The sequence below is a fragment of the Lolium rigidum genome, chromosome 7, assembly GCF_022539505.1.
Source record: "Lolium rigidum isolate FL_2022 chromosome 7, APGP_CSIRO_Lrig_0.1, whole genome shotgun sequence".
NCBI classification, from domain to species: domain Eukaryota; kingdom Viridiplantae; phylum Streptophyta; class Magnoliopsida; order Poales; family Poaceae; genus Lolium; species Lolium rigidum.
In genome coordinates this window covers 268,743,426-268,761,481 of record NC_061514.1, presented here as the reverse complement: position 1 = coordinate 268,761,481, position 18,056 = coordinate 268,743,426, and the positions used below count along the sequence as shown (strand labels likewise).

Genomic DNA, 18,056 nt, shown 5'->3' with positions numbered 1-18,056 from the left:
CGAAGCTTTGTGTAGTTTTCCCACCATGTCGAGGCCCCATTGAGCAAAAGGCCAAGATAATGGTATTGGCATAAGTTCTGCTGCAGGAGAGTGAGGTCTGGCGGCGAATCTTTGGCACGCGTCGCAAGTTCTCACTATTTCCTTTGCATCCTCGATTGCTGTTAACCAATAAAATCCTGCTCTGAAAACCTTAGCCGCGATAGCTCGGCTGCTCGCATGGTGCCCGCATATTCCTTCGTGCACATCTTTCAGGATGATTCTTCCTTCTTCGGGTGTAACACATCGTTGTAGCACGCCCGAAATACTTCGTTTGTACAGCTCCCCTTTTACCACAGTGAAAGCTTTTGATCTCCTGATTATTCGCCTTGCTTCGACTGGGTCGTCGGGTATCGTTTTCCTTAGGATATATGATATGTAAGCCTGCATCCATGGAACTTGCACCATCATGACTAGCTCTTGCTCTTCTTCTTCTTCTGCTGTAACTTTGGTGATACTCGAGTTTTTCTCTTTTTTCTCCTTCTTTGTTTTTGCTGGCTTTGTTGATCTCTCGCTTATCTCTTCCCAAAACACGCCTGGAGGAATCGCGAGACACTGTGACCCGATGTTTGCAAGAACGTCGGCTTCATCGTTGCTCATCCTGCTGATGTGGTTTACCTCACAACCATCGAATAACTTTTCCAGCTCATTGTACACCTCTTTGTATGCTATCATACTTTCGTTGACTGCATCGCATTGGTTCATGACTTGCTGTGCTACCAATTGTGAATCGCCGAAAATTTTCAGTCGGGTTGCACCGCAAGCTTTTTCCATCTTCATCCCGTGTATGAGAGCTTCATATTCTGCTTCATTGTTAGACGCGTTTGGGAACGTCATCCGCAAAACGTACTTCAACTTGTCGCCTTCAGGTGATACCAATATCACGCCTGCTCCAGCACCTTCCAATCTTTTGGACCCGTCGAAGTTCATGGTCCAAGTTCTCGATAAATCTGGGGGTCCCGTGTTTTGTAGCTCCATCCATCTGCAATGAAATCTGGTAAGACCTGTGATTTTATTGCTTTTCTTTTTTCATACGTGATGTCCCGAGGAGAAAGTTCTATTCCCCAAAGGGAGACACGACCCGTAGCTTCTGGGTTGTTCAGTATATTTGATAAGGGAGCCTCATTGACCACTATTATCGGGTGCGCCGAAAAATAGTGTCGCAATTTTCTTGCTGTCGTGAATACTCCTTATGCTAGTTTCTGATATTGCGGGTACCGCTGTTTGGAGGGCGACAGTACTTCGCTGATGAAATATACTGGCCTCTGAACTCCGTGAAGCTTGCCTTCTTCTTCTCTCTCGACTACTAGGGCCGTGCTGACCACCTGAGGTGTGGCTGCAATGTACAAGAGGAGAGGTTCTTTCTCTTTCGATGCCACTAATATTGGTGGTGTCGAAATTGCTCGCTTGAGGTTCTCAAAGGCTCTATCTGCTTCCTCGTTCCATTGAAATTTTTCCCCTGTTTGATCAATGCATAGAACGGCAACGCCTTTTCTCCTAGCCTGGCGACGAATCTGCTTAAAGCTGCGACTCGCCCCGTTAACTGTTGTATCTCTTTCAGCTTTGTTGGCTTTCTCATAGTAACGATGGCCTGTATTTTTTCGGGATTAGCTTCAATCCCTCTTGCTGATACTAAGAACCCGAGAAGTTCTCCTGCGGGAACTCCAAAAGAGCACTTTGTCGGGTTTAGCTTGAGGCAGAACTTGTCGAGGTTGTCGAAGGTTTCCTTCAAGTCTTCGATCAGAGTCGACCCTTTCTTTGATGTTATTACGACATCGTCGATGTAGACTTGTACATTTTTTCCAATCTGTGTTGCTAGGCACTTCTGCATCATCCGCTGGTATGTTGCTCCCGCGTTTTTCAGACCAAAGGGCATTGTTTTGTAGCAAAACACGCCATAAGGTGTAATGAACGCTGTCTTGGCTTCATCTTCTTCTTTTAACCTGATCTGGTTATAACCAGAGTATGCGTCCAGGAAGGAAAGACGTTCGCATCCTGCCGTGGAGTCGATGATTTGATCGATCCTTGGGAGGGGAAAGTGATCCTTGGGACAATGTTTGTTGAGACACGTGAAGTCGACGCACATGCGAAGGACTATTGTGTGTTTTTTCGGCACCATCACTGGGTTAGCTACCCATGTGGCTTCGGTAGATATTTCCCTGATGAAACCAGCATCTTTGAGTCGATCTATTTCAGATAACATGGCTTTGCGGCTAGGCTCCGAAAAACGCCGCAAAGGTTGCTTTACTGGTCTTGCGAGAGGATCCAAATTGAGGTGGTGCTCGGCAAGTTCCACTGGGTACTCCCGGCATGTCAGCTGGACACCATGCGAAGATTTTCCAGGTGCTCACGGAGGAACTCGACGAGCGCGCTTTCCTATGCGACATCCATGTTTGCGGCAATGGACGTCGTTTTCTTTGGATCTGTCGGGTGGATCTGTACCTCTTTTGAATCCTTGGTTGTGTTGAAAGTTGGCTCCTTAGAAGATCTCCCTACCTCTGGTAGCACATCATAATCAGTGAACCTTGGCGTCGCATATTCTGCTTGCATCCCGAAAGTTTCTGACAGTCGATGAAAATCTTTGTCGCATTTATCGGATAGCGCAAAACTTCGTTTGATTGTGATAGGTCCCTTAGGCCCAGGCAACCTCCACAACAGATATGTATAATGCGGCACTGCCATGAACCTGGCATACGCTGGTCGTCCCAACAAAGCGTGATATTGCGACGGGAAATCGACAACTTCGAACTCCAAATTCTCTATCCTGTAGTTTTCTCGGGTTCCAAACTGAACGTCGAGGTTGATCTTGCCCAATGGGTAACTTGGCTTCTCTGGTGTGATCCCATGGAAACGTGTGTCAGTTGGTTTCAGATTTGCTAGGGATATGTTCATCTTCCTCAATGTATCTGCATACATGAGGTTTAAGCTGCTGCCGCCATCTATGAAAACTCTCGACACGTCGAAACCAGCGATTACTGCGGGTAAGATGAGTGCTGATTGTCCTGGTCGAGGAACTTGCTGCGGATGGTCTGCGATTGTGAAGCCGATGTCTTGCCCCGACCAATTTAAGTACTCGACTGTTGGTGGAGGCATCTTCTCTGCCATGAACACTTGTCGCGAGATTACCTTCTGCGCCCTGTTGGATGGCCTAGCTTTCTGAATCATCGAGACCGCACCGTTAGAATTAGGATCTACATATGGAGGTGGGTGTGGTGCTGCCGCTATTCTGAGCTGGTGTCGATTTTCTTCGGTAATTGCGGGAGGAGGTGGAAGGTGGATCTCGCTCCTTGGCTCCCGAGGGTTTCTGTTGTTTGCTTGGGCATTTGCAATTCCTGCAGCTCGCAACATTGCCTGAAAATTACGGCAGTCTTTCTGGAGATGTCCCGACTGCCTCTTTCCATTGTTGTCAAGGTAAAAGTGCATTTGACACGGGCCGTTCATCATCTCCTCGGGAGACACGTAAGGTCTTGGAATCCTTGGTCCACTATTTTGCTCGCTGCCGCGAAAATCCCCTCTCGTTGTCGCCTTGTTGCTCATTACTCCTTTGATAGTCATCTCGACTATTTCCTCCAGGATTTCCCGAAATCCGGCCGATATATGGCCGGGAGCATCGTTGCTGTAGAACTGGCGAGAAAATCGCCTTCTATTTTGATAATTTCGACTACGATCGTCTTCTGGCGACCTGTGTCTTTTATTGTATATTGCGTCTTCTCCATCTGCCCATTTATTGGCTATCTCCATGAGTGCTGATATGGTCTTGGGGTTAGTTCTCCCCAAGTCCTCGACGAAATCTCCTCGCCGAATTCCTGCCACGAACGCATCTATTGCTCGCTCGTCAGATATATCTTCTGCCGAGTTTTTTATAATGTTCCACCGCTGTATGTATTTCCTCATTGACTCGTCATGTCTCTGTCGACACGCTCTCAACTCTTCCAATGATGCAGGTTTCTTGCAGGTGGATCGGAAATTTTTCACGAAGATGTCCTCAAAGTTATCCCAGCTGTCGATGGAACTTGGGGGGAGTTTCTTTATCCAAGATCTCGCAGCTCCGCTCAAGTGAACTTGTATACTTTGCATAGCTGTTGCTCTGGTTCCTCCTACTAGCTTCACCATCTCGAGATAATCCACGAGCCAATCCTCGGGATCTTGCAGGCCGTCGAATTTCTTGAAATTTTCGGGTAGCTTGAACCCTTTTGGGACTCGAGTTTTTCGAACTCTTCTCGTGAAACACGGGAGCCCACACATATCTTCGTCGGCAACCTCTGGTGAGTGCTGACGCTCCCTTCTTTCTTGTCGCGCTCTGTCCACCCTTACTTGGACTGCTGTGTCTCTTGCTCCACTTGTTCTTGGAGGATCTTGAACTACTGCGGTTGGTCGTGGACTATTTTGCCTAGGGTTTTCTTCGGGAGGCGTTGTCGCAAACGTTGTTCCCATAACTCCTACTCCAGCCATCGCCATATTGAACAATGGTTCTCTCGGGTCCCCAGGAGGTGGTCTGGACGCCAAGATGTAAGCCTGTGTTGCCATGTAACCTGCTTCTGGTGTTTTTGGGATGATATTTCCCCTGTCATCGATCGTCATGAAGGACATGTCGAGATTTTGAATTAGGTTTCCCCTCTCTCCTTCGGGTATATTTTGCAGCCGAGATCTTGCTCTCCTTCGAGCCTCTCTATGGCTATCTGCCGAAGTTTCTGACTGACGACTGAGTCCTGCTCGACGCCTGCTAGACGCGGAAGCCGCCTCTTTTCTCCTATTCAAGGATGCTGTCTCTTTTTCCAACTCTCGACTTATTCGAGCAAGTCTATATTGATATGCTTGTAGCTCTTGTGCAGTAGCAGTGGTGGTCATTGGTTCTGAACCATCTATAGCTCTTGCAGCTCTGTCCCATGCTGCTTGCGGGAGTTGTACTCTTTCTCGAGGCGAGGACCCGACATATTTAGTGCCTAGGCCTCTCCTGAGATTAGCGGGATCGACGTATGGATTTCCCAAATTGTCGAAAGCCTCTGATGTTTCTGGTTCTGATCGGCCTGCCTCTTCGATCGCATAGATCTGATGATATTTTGAGCATTGATTTTTATCGGGTTTGGTGACACCATCGTATAGAGTGGTGAAGACCTTTCCGATGGCAGCAGATTTGTCGATGAAGTTGAAGCTGTCGACGCTATCGGAGTCGCTGCTTATAAAGGAGTCCGCAGACGACTCGAAGGATGTGTTGCTGAAGATCTTGACGAGCTTTCCCTTCGCCTTGGTGTCGATGAAGCATGGCGAAGAAAACTTCTCGTCACTCGACGAAGAGCTAGAATCGACCGCTGAAAATTCCGACGAGATCGGATCTTCGAGACGGTAGGATCCTTCCTTGTTGACGCCAAATCGGAATTCTCCGAACTTCATGATGATGGGCTCCTCCAGATAGGCACATGCATCCATACGGGAGGGCGGGTGAGGAATAAAATTGACTAGATCAGTTTTTCCCTTGTTACCTCGATCCATCGCATTGCTTGCTGCCGACGAAGTCGACGATCTTGAACGTGCCATCGAGATCAGCTTGTTGCAACCTCTAATTCCCACAGACGGCGCCAATTTACAAAGGATTACTTTGTCAATGCCTACCTAGGGTTTTGCTAGAAGTAGAGGACAAGTAGATCTCGAAGGTTTAGGCGAAAAGTACTCGACGATTACGAAAATTAGGGTTATGTTGGCAGTAGATTCGATCCTTTCTTTGTCCCTCGACTCCCCCTTATATAGGAGGTGGAGCCGAGGGTTTCGTTTTGTACAAGTTACAGAGTCCGGGACGGTTTCTAACTCATCCCGCCAGATTACAAATAACACTTCCTATTACAACTCTAACTTTCCTTAATATATCTTGGGCTCCCGAATCTTCTTATTCTTCGGATAGTGGGCCTTCAGTAAACCCCGGGTACTATCTTCGGCAGGCCCATTTGGGATGCCTATGTCAGCGGGTGTGCAAATATGGGAGCCGCAGTGGCCGATTTGTAAAAAAAAGGTCTTCTAACCGGTTTGCAGCTTTGACTAGATGCGGTTTCGGCAAATAGAGGAGAAAGAAAGTCCTTTAAAAGCTTTTAGGGGATTGGTTAGAGATGATCTAACATAGGTAACCACTAACCACTGATTCTCCGGGCATAGCTTTGAGCGATGAGGAGTGTCATTGTGTCAATCGTCTACAGGTTCACTTTGAAGGCAATCAGAGCCGCCAGCTTCTTGACCGTCTCCGGCCTTCTTTCGACGTGTTTTCCATCGTGATATGTATGTGTCGGCCTCATGCAGGACGACCGCGGGAGGAAGGCTCGTGCGGAGCAGCACCATCGTTTATTACTGGTGATAAATATACAGCGCACACAAATCAGGCCTAGGGTTACCGTCGACGTCGGGCCTGAGGCTTCGCAGCCGGTCACTCATGGCTCCCCAGAAGGCGCGTCATACCAAAGCACGGCTCGAGGCGCCCGCTTTGGAGGATGACCTGGCGTTAGAGAGGTTTAGCTCCTCAGATCCAGAGAAGGAGGAGGATGACGGCGGCAAGATGCGCAGCGTGCTGCCCTTGTTCTATGATAACGACGAGGAGTTGTTCGCGGCGGCCGTGGAGGAGGAAGAGGCTGCGGCTGAGAGGCAGAGGCGGGATGCCGAGGAGAAGGCACGGGAGGCGGAGGAGCAGAAGCGGCGGGTGGAGGAGAGGAAACGACTGAAGGAGGAGGCCGCCTGGAGACGAAAGAAGCATGGAGAGGTCTACAATTCGATCCGCCAGTACAATCCCAAGACCAAGTGCGTGGAGTACACCAGGTTTCCCTTCGCGGATCTCTCCACGTTCGACCTTGACGAGATCTGTATGTCCAATTCTACCATCTGCATTCCCTTTATTCGATCTTAATGAGCAACTCGATTTAATTGTTTATCTTCAGGTCTGCGTGTAATTGATATCTATGATAGTTTTTTCTTTTGAATTTGATATCTATGATGATAGTTTATTGCATATAACCGAAGTCATCATCCACTAAGTACCAAATACATCAGCTACGGCAATTCATATATATGTTTTCGCTAGTAGCTTAGCTGTTTTAATTGGATTAATTTGAGTATTTCAGCCTGCAGGTTTAGATAGGCCTTATGTGAACATGAGCCATTCATCCTCAACAAACATTGTATGGAAGAATATTTCAGTTTTGTAGTTACCTTGTTTCCCTTATACGTTCATTCTCCAAAAGTAATTTGAATTCTGATGCTTTTGCTTTTCCTGCGGCAGTGCCTGTTCTTGAAGTATACATGGACATTTTGATTTTTCTTTAACCTTCTTGTATCTTTTCTGTTCATTCTCCCGAAATAATTGAATGCTGTTATTCTGCTTTTGCTTCCGCAGCGCCTGTACTTCCCATGAGATACACTGACAAGCAGATACAAGACCGTGCATATTTGAATTCCATAAATGTTTTATCGGTCAAGATAGTTTCCTCAGACAAAGGCTTCCCGCTTAATGTATACGGCAATATTATTCTTAGAGACAACCTCGACGAGAAGTGCATTTTTCTCTTCTCCCGCCCTAGCAGAATGGATTCTGAGCTCATTAATTCAGAGGTATAACATTTTCTCAAAACCCTCTAATTGGCAGTTTGCTCAACTGTGTATTCAGTTTGCTTGTTAGTAGACATACCCATATCTTTTTTAGTCTGTGGAACACATTTTAACTTCGGATGTATTCTAAGTACTAATTATTGTTGAGATAAAATGTAGAAGTAAAAAATGATGTTTATGCATATCATGTGTGTTGCCAGTGCATTACAAAATGGGCAAGGTTGATGGTGCTGGGTAGAAATAGATTACATGGTTCGCTATGGTCTAGAACAGGATACGCACAGTATGTCTCACCTTGCTAGTAGATCTCAGCAACTTCTTTTTACTGTCATTGCAGCAGTAATCTTGCATATCACTAATCTATTATGTAATATTTTCACAGGATCAATCATTGATCTTGACTGGCCCTAGTCGAGGACTTGTTTTAACAGACTATATTTTTATTGAGGTTGATCTTAAGATGAAGCTTGACAACGGGAAGGACGAACAACTTAGCATAGGATTGCTTGACATTGATGGCCGAGTGGCTCCTCGGGTGCCCACAACTAAGGTTCGGTGTTGCACTCTTGAGAGCAGCCTCAGCACCGTGGAGGTGAGATATGCACTAGTTAAAGAAGCAACGGAGGCTACTGTGGAATTTCCAGTTCTCAAGGGAGATTTCAAGGGCAAAATCACAGCTCACACCACCAGAATTCATGATAGGGTGTTGCTTCATGATAGCAGAGCATGTGGTGCGGCAATCTCTTCTGATGGTAGTCGAGTTATCGAACTGTTGCGTCGTGTCCTAGCTGTCTGTGTGGATGAGGTGCTGTTTATTTCAGCTGAACCTGAAGGTGTGGATACCCTTGTTAAGAAATTTACTCCATCCCTCAGTGGTTCCCAGAGTGATGTATTTGATTGGGGTGCCGTTAAGTTAGGTGTGAAGGTAACTTGGTCCGTAATAAGTTTCTAGATTGGATTTTATCTGTACAGTTCAGGGATGTAATGGTTACCGTTGTACAGGTTCCCATGGAACAAAGTACTGGTATGTGCCCTCTACTGTTATGCACTGTATGTTGAACCACGAATCATATGTTGTTACTGACTGGTCTGGGCGACCCGGACGTTTGGAACCTGGGTGCACGCGCACCCGTTTACGAAAAGTTCAAAAAATGTTATTTAAATTTTTTTTAAAAAATGTGAAATAAATTTTTGCATGTACATATTATGTTGATACTTACTCGTGTAAGTTTTCACGAAAAAATACCATTGTGTGTGGCCTGCATAAAAATGATAAAATGTCCAAATCTCTACTATTAAGAGCAAAGTGGTGAATGCCTGATGTCACATTTTCAGGATGGACAATAATACCCCCCACGTCCTCAATTCATATTTCCTCCCTCAAACCACCCGGTCCACACTCCTCAAAAATAGCTAACCATCTTATCTTATCTTATCTTATCTTATCTTATCTTATCTTATCTTATCTTGCTAATAGGAACAACTACCTTGATGGAGTTATCACAATTTGACTCAATTTACCACACAAATATCATCATGGCAACCCATCGTTTCCGACTCTGGTCGCGTGGCATCGCCGCACCGATGGGTGGGACTGCCAGGCGCAAATCTGGAAGGTGTAGCAGTGCGAGTCGGCTTTCCCATGGTGCGTGCACGTCGCGGCCGCCGGTAGCTCTTTGGATGAACGGGGCGACTGAATTTTTTCGGCTCTTTGGATGGAGGAGGGAGGGAGTAGATCGAGGGTTAAGCAGCGACCATGGCGTGTGGTCTACCACGTACGCCTCATTTGCCGTGCGCAAGAGAAATTGAGAAAAGAGATGAGAATAGCTGGAGACATAGATTTGGTTTGTGTGTTTACTGCTGCTGCCGCTGACTGCTAGCGCGCGTGTTTGCCTGCCAATTGCAAAGGTGTGTTTCCGCTTCGTCTTATTTTATCTCAGAATGAGCGCGTGTGCTTTCTTGTGTATGTGATACGTCTCCAACGTATCGATAATTTCTTATGTTCCATGCTACTTTATTGATGATACCTACATGTTTTATGCACATTATATGTCATATTTATGCATTTTCTGGAACTAACCTATTAACAAGATGCCGAAGAGCCGCTTGTCTGTTTTCTCGCTGTTTTTGGTTTCAGAAATCCTAGTAAAGAAATATTCTCGGAATTGGACGAAACTTTCGCCCGGGGTCCTATTTTTGCACGAAGCTTCCGGAAGACCGAAGACCTAACGAAGTGGGGCCACGAGGCAGCCGGGGGTGGCCGGCGCGGCCCAAGCCCCGGCCGCGCCGACCTATCCCCCGGGCCCCTCGTGTGGCCCCTCGCGTTGACCCTCCGCCTACTTAAAGCTTCCGTCGCGAAACCCGCAGTACCGAGAGCCACGATACGGAAAACCTTACAGAGACGCCGCCGCCGCGAATCCCATCTCGGGGGATTCAGGAGATCGCCTCCGGCACCCTGCCGGAGAGGGGATTCATCTCCCGGAGGACTCTACACCGCCATGGTCGCCTCCGGAGTGATGAGTGAGTAGTTCACCCCTGGACCATGGGTCCATAGCAGTAGCTAGATGGTCGTCTTCTCCTTGTTGTGCTTCATTGTTAGATCTTGTGAGCTGCCTAACATGATCAAGATCATCTATATGTAATTCTATATGTTGTGTTTGTCGGGATCCGATGGATAGTGAGTACTATGATTATGGTGATTATCAATCTATTGTTCATGTGTTGTTTATGATCTTGCATGCTCTCCGTTACTAGTAGAGGCTCTGGCCAAGTTTTTACTCTTAACTCCAAGAGGGAGTATTTATGCTCGATAGTGGGTTCATGCCTGCATTTACACCGGGACGAGTGACGAAAGTTCTAAGGTTGTGTTGTGCTCGTTGCCACTAGGGATAAAACATTGATGCTATGTCTAAGGATGTAGTTGTTGATTACATTACGCACCATACTTAATGCAATTGTCCGTTGCTTTGCAACTTAATACTGGAGGGGGTTCGGACGATAACCTCGAAGGTGGACTTTTTAGGCATAGATGCAGTTGGATGGCGGTCTATGTACTTTGTCGTAATGCCCAATTAAATCTCACTATATTTACCATGTCATGTATATGCATTGTTATGCCTTTCTCTATTTGTCAATTGCCCGACTGTAATTTGTTCACCCAACATGCTTTTATCTTATGGGAGAGACACCTCTAGTGAACTGTGGACCCCGGTCCTATTCTTTACATAGCATACAATTTACTGCAATACTTGTGTTTTATTATTTTCTTGCAAACATCTTCCACTCGATACGTTTAATCCTTTGTTACAGCAAGCCGGTGAGATTGACAACCTCACTGTTTCGTTGGGGCAAAGTACTTTGGTTGTGTTGTGCAGGTTCCTAGTTGGCGCCGGAATCCCCGGTGTTGCGCCGCATCACATTTCGCGACCATCAACCTTCAACGTGCTTCTTGGCTCCTACTCGGTTCGATTAAACCTTGGTTTCTTTCCGAGGGAAAACTTGCTACCGTGCGCATCATACCTTCCTCTTGGGGTTTCCCAACGAACGTGTGAGTTACACGCCATCAAGCATAATTTTCTCGGCGCCGTTGCCGGGGAGATCAAGACACGCTGCAAGGGGAGTCTCCACTTCTCAATCTCTTTACTTTGTTTTTGTCTTGCTTTATTTTATTTACTACTTTGTTTGCTGCACTAAATCAAAACACAAAAAAATTAGTTGCTAGTTTTACTTTATTTACTGTCTTGCTCTCTATATCAAAAACACAAAAAAATTAGTTACTTGCATTTAATTTATTTTGTTATCATGTCTAGTCCTGTACTTGTTTTTATTTTCACTAGTTAGGCATAATGGAAAACAACAAAAATATGAGAGATCTTTATGAACTTTATCTTGAATTAGGACATGATGTGTTTGAAGAAAGAATTAAGAAACCCATGGAACTTTATATGCATGCTAATGGGAATGTTATTACTATGAATGCTTTGAACACCATTGTTGCTAATGCTATGGAAAATTCTAAGCTTGGGGAAGCTGGTTTTGATGAGCATGATATTTTTAGTCCCCCAAGCATTGAGGAGAAAATTTACTTTGATGATACTATGCCTCCTATATTTGATGATGAGAATAATAATGATAGCTACTTTGTTGAAATTGCTCCCACTACAACTAATAAAATTGATTATGCCTATGTGGAGAGTAATAATTTTATGCATGAGACTCATGATAAGAATGCTTTATGTGATAGTTATATTGTTGAGTTTGCTCATGTTGCTACTGAAAGTTATTATGAGAGAGGAAAATATGGTTGTAAAAATTTTCATGTTACTAAAACACCTCTCTATGTGCTGAAATTTTTGAAGCTACACTTGTTTTATCTTCCTATGCTTGTTACTTTGCTCTTCACGAACTTGTTTATTTACAAGATTCCTATGCATAGGAAGCATGTTAGACTTAAATGTGTTTTGAATTTGCTTCTTTATGCTCTCTTTTGCTTCAACTCTTATTTCTTGCGAGTGCATCATTAAAACTGCTGAGCCCATCTTAATGGCTATAAAGAAAAGAACTTCTTGGGAGATAACCCATGTGTTATTTTGCTACAGTACTTTGTTTTATATTTGTGTCTTGGAAGTTGTTTACTACTGTAGCAACCTCTCCTTATCATGTTTTTGTGCCAAGTAAAGTTTCTATGTCAAAGTTGATGTTATATTTGGGATTGCTGCGCAGAAACAGCATTGCTGTCTGTCACGAATCTGGGCACAATTCTCTGTAGAAAATTCGAAAAAATCTGCCAATTTACGAGCGTGATCCTCAGATATGTACGCAACTTTCATTAGTTTTGAGTTTTTCCATTTGAGCAAGTCTGGTGCCATTACTAAATTCGTCTTTACGGACTGTTCTGTTTTTGACAGATTCTGCCTTTTATTTCACATTGCCTCTTTTGCTATGTTGGATTTATTTCTTTGATCCATTAATGTCCAGTAGCATTATGCAATGTCCAGAAGTGAAAATAATGATTGTGTCACCTCTGAATGAGTGAATTATTAATTGTGCACTAACCCTCTAATGAGTTTGCTTGAAGTTTGGTGTGAAGGAAGTTTTCAAGGGTCAAGAGAGGAGAATGATATACTATGATCAAGAGGAGTGAAAGCTCTAAGCTTGGGGATGCCCCCGTGGTTCACCCCTGCATATTTTAAGAAGACTCAAGCGTCTAAGCTTGGGGATGCCCAAGGCATCCCCTTCTTCATCGACAACATCATCAGGTTCCTCCCCTGAAACTATATTTTTATTCAATCACATCTTGTATTCTTTGCTTGGAGCGTCGGTTTGTTTTCGTTTTTGTTTTTGTTTGAATAAGATGGATCCTAGCATTCACTTTGTGGGAGAGAGACACGCTCCGCTGTTGCATATGGACACATGTGTCCTTAGGCTTTACTCATAATGTTCAAGGCGAAGTTTCTTCTTCGTTAATTTGTTATATGGTTGGAATTGGAAAATGCTACATGTAGTAATTCTAAACTGTCTTGGATAATGTGATACTTGGCAATTGTTGTGCTCATTTTTAAGCTCTTGTATCATATGCTTTGCACCCATTAATGAAGAAATACATAGAGCTTGCTAAAATTTGATTTGCATATTTGGTTTCTCTAAGGTCTAGATAATATCTAGTATTGAGTTTTGAACAACAAGGAAGACAGTGTAGAGTCTTATAATGTTTACAATGTGTCTTTTATGTGAGTCTTGCTGCACTTGTTCATCCTTGAGTTTGCTTCAAATAAACCTTGCTAGCCTAAACCTTGTATCGAGAGGGAATACTTCTCATGCATCCAAAATCCTTGAGCCAACTACTATGCCATTTGTGTCCACCATACCTACCTACTACATGGTATTTCTCCGCCATTCCAAAGTAAATTGCTTGAGTGCTACCTTTAAAATTCCATCATTCACCTTTGCAATATATAGCTCATGGGACAAAATAGCCTTAAAAACTATCGTAGTATTGAATATGTACTTATGCACTTTATATTTTATTAAGTTGCTTGTTGTGCGATAACCATGCTTCGAGGGAACGCCATCAACTATTGTTGAATATCATGTGAGTTGCTATGCATGTCCGTCTTGTCTCGAAGGTCTATCATTTTAGTGGTTGGAGCATGCAAAATTGTTAGAGAAGAACATTGGGCCGCTAACTAAAGCCATGAACCATGGTGGAAGTTTCAGTTTTGGACATATATCCTCAATCTCATATGAGAATAATAACTTTGCTACATGCTTATGCATTTAAGAGGAGTCCATTATCTGTTGTCCATGTTGTCCCGGTATGGATGTCTAAGTTGAGAATAATCAAAAGCGAGAAATCCGAAATGCGAGCTTTCTCCTTAGACCTTTGTACGAGGCGGCATGGAGGTACCCCTTTGTGACACTTGGTTGAAACATGGCATGCGAAGATCCGGTAGTCCAAGTTAAGTAGGACGAGGTGCGGGCACTATTAGTATACTATGCATGAGGCTTGCAACTTGTAAGATATAATTTTCATAACTCATATGCTTTATTACTACCGTTGACAAAATTGTTTCATGTTTTCAAAATAAAAGCTCTAGCACAAATACAGCAATCGATGCTTTCCTCTTTGAAGGACCATTCTTTTACTTTTATTGTTGAGTCGGTTTACCTATCTCCTTCCACCTTAAGAAGCAAACACTTGTGTGAACTGTGCATTGATTCCTACATACTTGCATATTGCACTTGTTATATTACTTTATGTTGACAATATCCATGAGATATACATGTTACAAGTTGAAAGCAACCGCTGAAACTTAATCTTCCTAAGTGTTGCTTCAACACCTTTACTTTGATTTATTGCTTTATGAGTTAACTCTTATGCAAGACTTATTGATGCTTGTCTTGAAGTACTATTCATGAAAAGTCTTTGTCATATGATTCACTTGTTTACTCATGTCATTACCTTTGCTTTGATCGCTGCATTCATTACATATGTTTACAAATAGTATGATCAAGATTATGATGGCATGTCACTTCAGAAATTATCTTTGTTATCGTTTTACCTCGCTCGGGACGAGCGAGAACTAAGCTTGGGGATGCTGATACGTCTCCAACGTATCGATAATTTCTTATGTTCCATGCTACTTTATTGATGATACCTACATGTTTTATGCACATTATATGTCATATTTATGCATTTTCCGGAACTAACCTATTAACAAGATGCCGAAGAGCCGATTCTTTGTTTTCTGCTGTTTTTGGTTTCAGAAATCCTAGTAAAGAAATATTCTCGGAATTGGACGAAACTTTCGCCCGGGGTCCTATTTTTGCACGAAGCTTCCGGAAGACCGAAGACCTAACGAAGTGGGGCCACGAGGCAGCCAGGGGGGTGGCCGGCGCGGCCCAAGCCCTGGCCGCGCCGACCTATCCCCTGGGCCCCTCGTGTGGCCCCTCGCGTTGACCCTCCGCCTACTTAAAGCTTCCGTCGCGAAACCCGCAGTACCGAGAGCCACGATACGGAAAACCTTACAGAGACGCCGCCGCCGCGAATCCCATCTCGGGGGATTCTGGAGATCGCCTCCGGCACCCTGCCGGAGAGGGGATTCATCTCCCGGAGGACTCTACACCGCCATGGTCGCCTCCGGAGTGATGAGTGAGTAGTTCACCCCTGGACCATGGGTCCATAGCAGTAGCTAGATGGTCGTCTTCTCCTTGTTGTGCTTCATTGTTAGATCTTGTGAGCTGCCTAACATGATCAAGATCATCTATATGTAATTCTATATGTTGTGTTTGTCGGGATCCGATGGATAGTGAGTACTATGATTATGGTGATTATCAATCTATTGTTCATGTGTTGTTTATGATCTTGCATGCTCTCCGTTACTAGTAGAGGCTCTGGCCAAGTTTTTACTCTTAACTCCAAGAGGGAGTATTTATGCTCGATAGTGGGTTCATGCCTGCATTTACACTGGGACGATGACGAGAAAGTTCTAAGGTTGTGTTGTGCTTGTTGCCACTAGGGATAAAACATTGATGCTATGTCTAAGGATGTAGTTGTTGATTACATTACGCACCATACTTAATGCAATTGTCTCGTTGCTTTGCAACTTAATACCTGGAGGGGTTCGGACGATAACCCGAAGGTGGACTTTTTAGGCATAGATGCAGTTGGATGGCGGTCTATGTACTTTGTCGTAATGCCCAATTAAATCTCACTATATTTACCATGTCATGTATATGCATTGTTATGCCTTTCTCTATTTGTCAATTGCCCGACTGTAATTTGTTCACCCAACATGCTTTTATCTTATGGGAGAGACACCTCTAGTGAACTGTGGACCCCGGTCCTATTCTTTACATAGCATACAATTTACTTGCAATACTTGTGTTTTATTATTTTCTTGCAAACATCTTCCACTCGATACGTTTAATCCTTTGTTACAGCAAGCCGGTGAGATTGACAACCTCACTCTGTTTCGTTGGGGCAAAGTACTTTGGTTGTGTTGTGCAGGTTCCTAGTTGGCGCCGGAATCCCTGGTGTTGCGCCGCATCACATTTCGCGACCATCAACCTTCAACGTGCTTCTTGGCTCCTACTGGTTCGATTAAACCTTGGTTTCTTTCTGAGGGAAAACTTGCTACTGTGCGCATCATACCTTCCTCTTGGGGTTTCCCAACGAACGTGTGAGTTACACGCCATCAAGCGGTATGCCGCGACTGCTAATTGCTATTGATGCTGCTTGCTAGCACGTAGAGGAGTGTTAGATGCTGCTTTCCTGACTGTTGTAAAACTTTTTGTTTCCCAGCGCCTCAGGCCGGCAACCAGCGGGCCACGCCTCCATCCAACGGCACCGCGTTCAGGTTTTTTTGACATACGAAGTGGTGATCCTATTACTGCTTTGTTGACTTCTGTCATGTCTTTGGATACTTCACCGTTCAGATCATGTGGTGATCTTGCTTAGCTTATGTAAGTAATTAGTCTGAGATGTTTGATTTATTGAGATTGCACATCCGATATTTTTTTCTCTGCCCTGAAGTCTCCGATCTGTTTATTTGTTCTATAATTGCTTTTGGATTCTGTATTTTCCTGTTTTTATTACCGATGTATTCATGGATCTTAGATCCCCCAAAATCTGTTTTGCTTGTTTGTTAATATATGCAGAATCTGTGATATATTCATGATAACCTGTGACCGTGGAACATGATTGTAGCATGATGTAAATTTCTGACGTGGCGAGGGCTCACGTTGGTCCATGCATCTTATTTATCTACTTCATGTTGCAGAAAATTCTTGTTCATATACTCCATTATATTTATTGAGCCAATCGTTCTTGTTCAAACAGATTTTTTTTGTTGAAGGTAATCTCAAGAACAAATGCTTCAGATCCAAATGTCAATGGATGGTTTGTTCTGAATAAAACTTTTGTTTAATCTCCATATGTGTAAATCGTGTTGGAATTCTGTACCATTTTTTATGGGTAATATCAGAAATTAATTTCGTATCATATAAAAAATATGGCAATGTCAAAAATAAATTTCTATGATATGAATTTTTTTGTTGTGCCATGAGAATGGGAAAGAGCGGAGAAAAATGAACGGTAAAGTTTGTGTATTATAAATCAATTTTACGGTTCAAATTGATCTATTGAATGATTCTGGTTCATGCCATATTAATTTCCCATTCTGTCCTGGACAGAACTACATCGAGGTCGACCTTGTTTTTGCTTATAGTCATGTCACCGAAACTATCCATTTGTGGTAAAGGAATATTTCCAAAAATAGTAATAGTGGGCCCGCGTGGGAACCAAAGGAAAGCACGAGCAACTCTTCAACGGCGGAGTAACAACCGTGCGGCTGATGGAGGAGTGGTTTAGCTCCGGAGGGCGGGGAGGTCGGCAACCTGAACCGTCCGCTGAATGGCAGGGAGGCCGGCAGCCGAAACCATGCGCCGGGGGGTGTGGAGGCCGACGGTGAGTGGCTCGGCGCCGGAGGATGGGATGGACGTGAGAGAGCTAGCCGTGGACGGGCGCCAAACAGCGAGTGACCTTAGCGGCGTGTGTGGCCACAGGCGGCATGAGTAACCCATGCGGTGGTGTCGGGAGAATGTGAAATTGGGAAAAGTTTGTTATTTTAAAATTAAAGTTGGGGAAATTTGGGCGAGGAAGAAAGCAGGATTGTCCGACTTTTCTCAGTACTCCAATACCAACAAGCACTGACATGTGGTTTTCTGTGGTTATCATTACAAAAAAAAGTATTATCATCCTAATGACCAAGAGATAATAATATTTTCCATTTATTTGCAAAAATTTGTTTGGTTACTTAGTATTTTCTTTTATGCTTTCATGCGATAAATGATTTGTTCATCCAATTTGCACCGGGAGTACTTTATGTTCACATTCTTATATTTTTATGAAAATAAAACTTCATGCTAACTCGATAGAT

At 44.0% G+C, this 18,056-nt stretch overlaps 1 protein-coding gene and 1 long non-coding RNA gene across 2 annotated transcripts; both read left to right on the top strand.

Moving 5' to 3' along the window:
• Positions 1-7,312: 7,312 nt before the first annotated feature.
• On the top strand, positions 7,313-8,701 carry LOC124677271. Its single transcript, XM_047213276.1, has 2 exons — positions 7,313-7,620; positions 8,000-8,701. The coding sequence occupies exons 1-2, from the start codon at positions 7,420-7,422 to the stop codon at positions 8,567-8,569; spliced, it is 771 nt and encodes a 256-aa protein (XP_047069232.1). The 5' UTR covers positions 7,313-7,419; the 3' UTR covers positions 8,570-8,701.
• A 462-nt stretch (positions 8,702-9,163) lies between these two features.
• On the top strand, positions 9,164-16,615 carry LOC124678510. Its single transcript, XR_006994521.1, has 2 exons — positions 9,164-9,525; positions 16,421-16,615. It is a non-coding gene; the product is annotated as an uncharacterized LOC124678510 (long non-coding RNA).
• The last annotated feature ends 1,441 nt before the right edge of the window (positions 16,616-18,056 follow it).

Coding starts and splice junctions, on each gene's coding strand:
- LOC124677271 (XM_047213276.1), top strand. CDS start 7,420: ATGAGATACACTGACAAGCAGATACAAGACCGTGCATATTTGAATTCC. Junction 7,621..7,999: donor CTGAGCTCATTAATTCAGAG/GTATAACATTTT, acceptor ATATTTTCACAG/GATCAATCATTGATCTTGAC.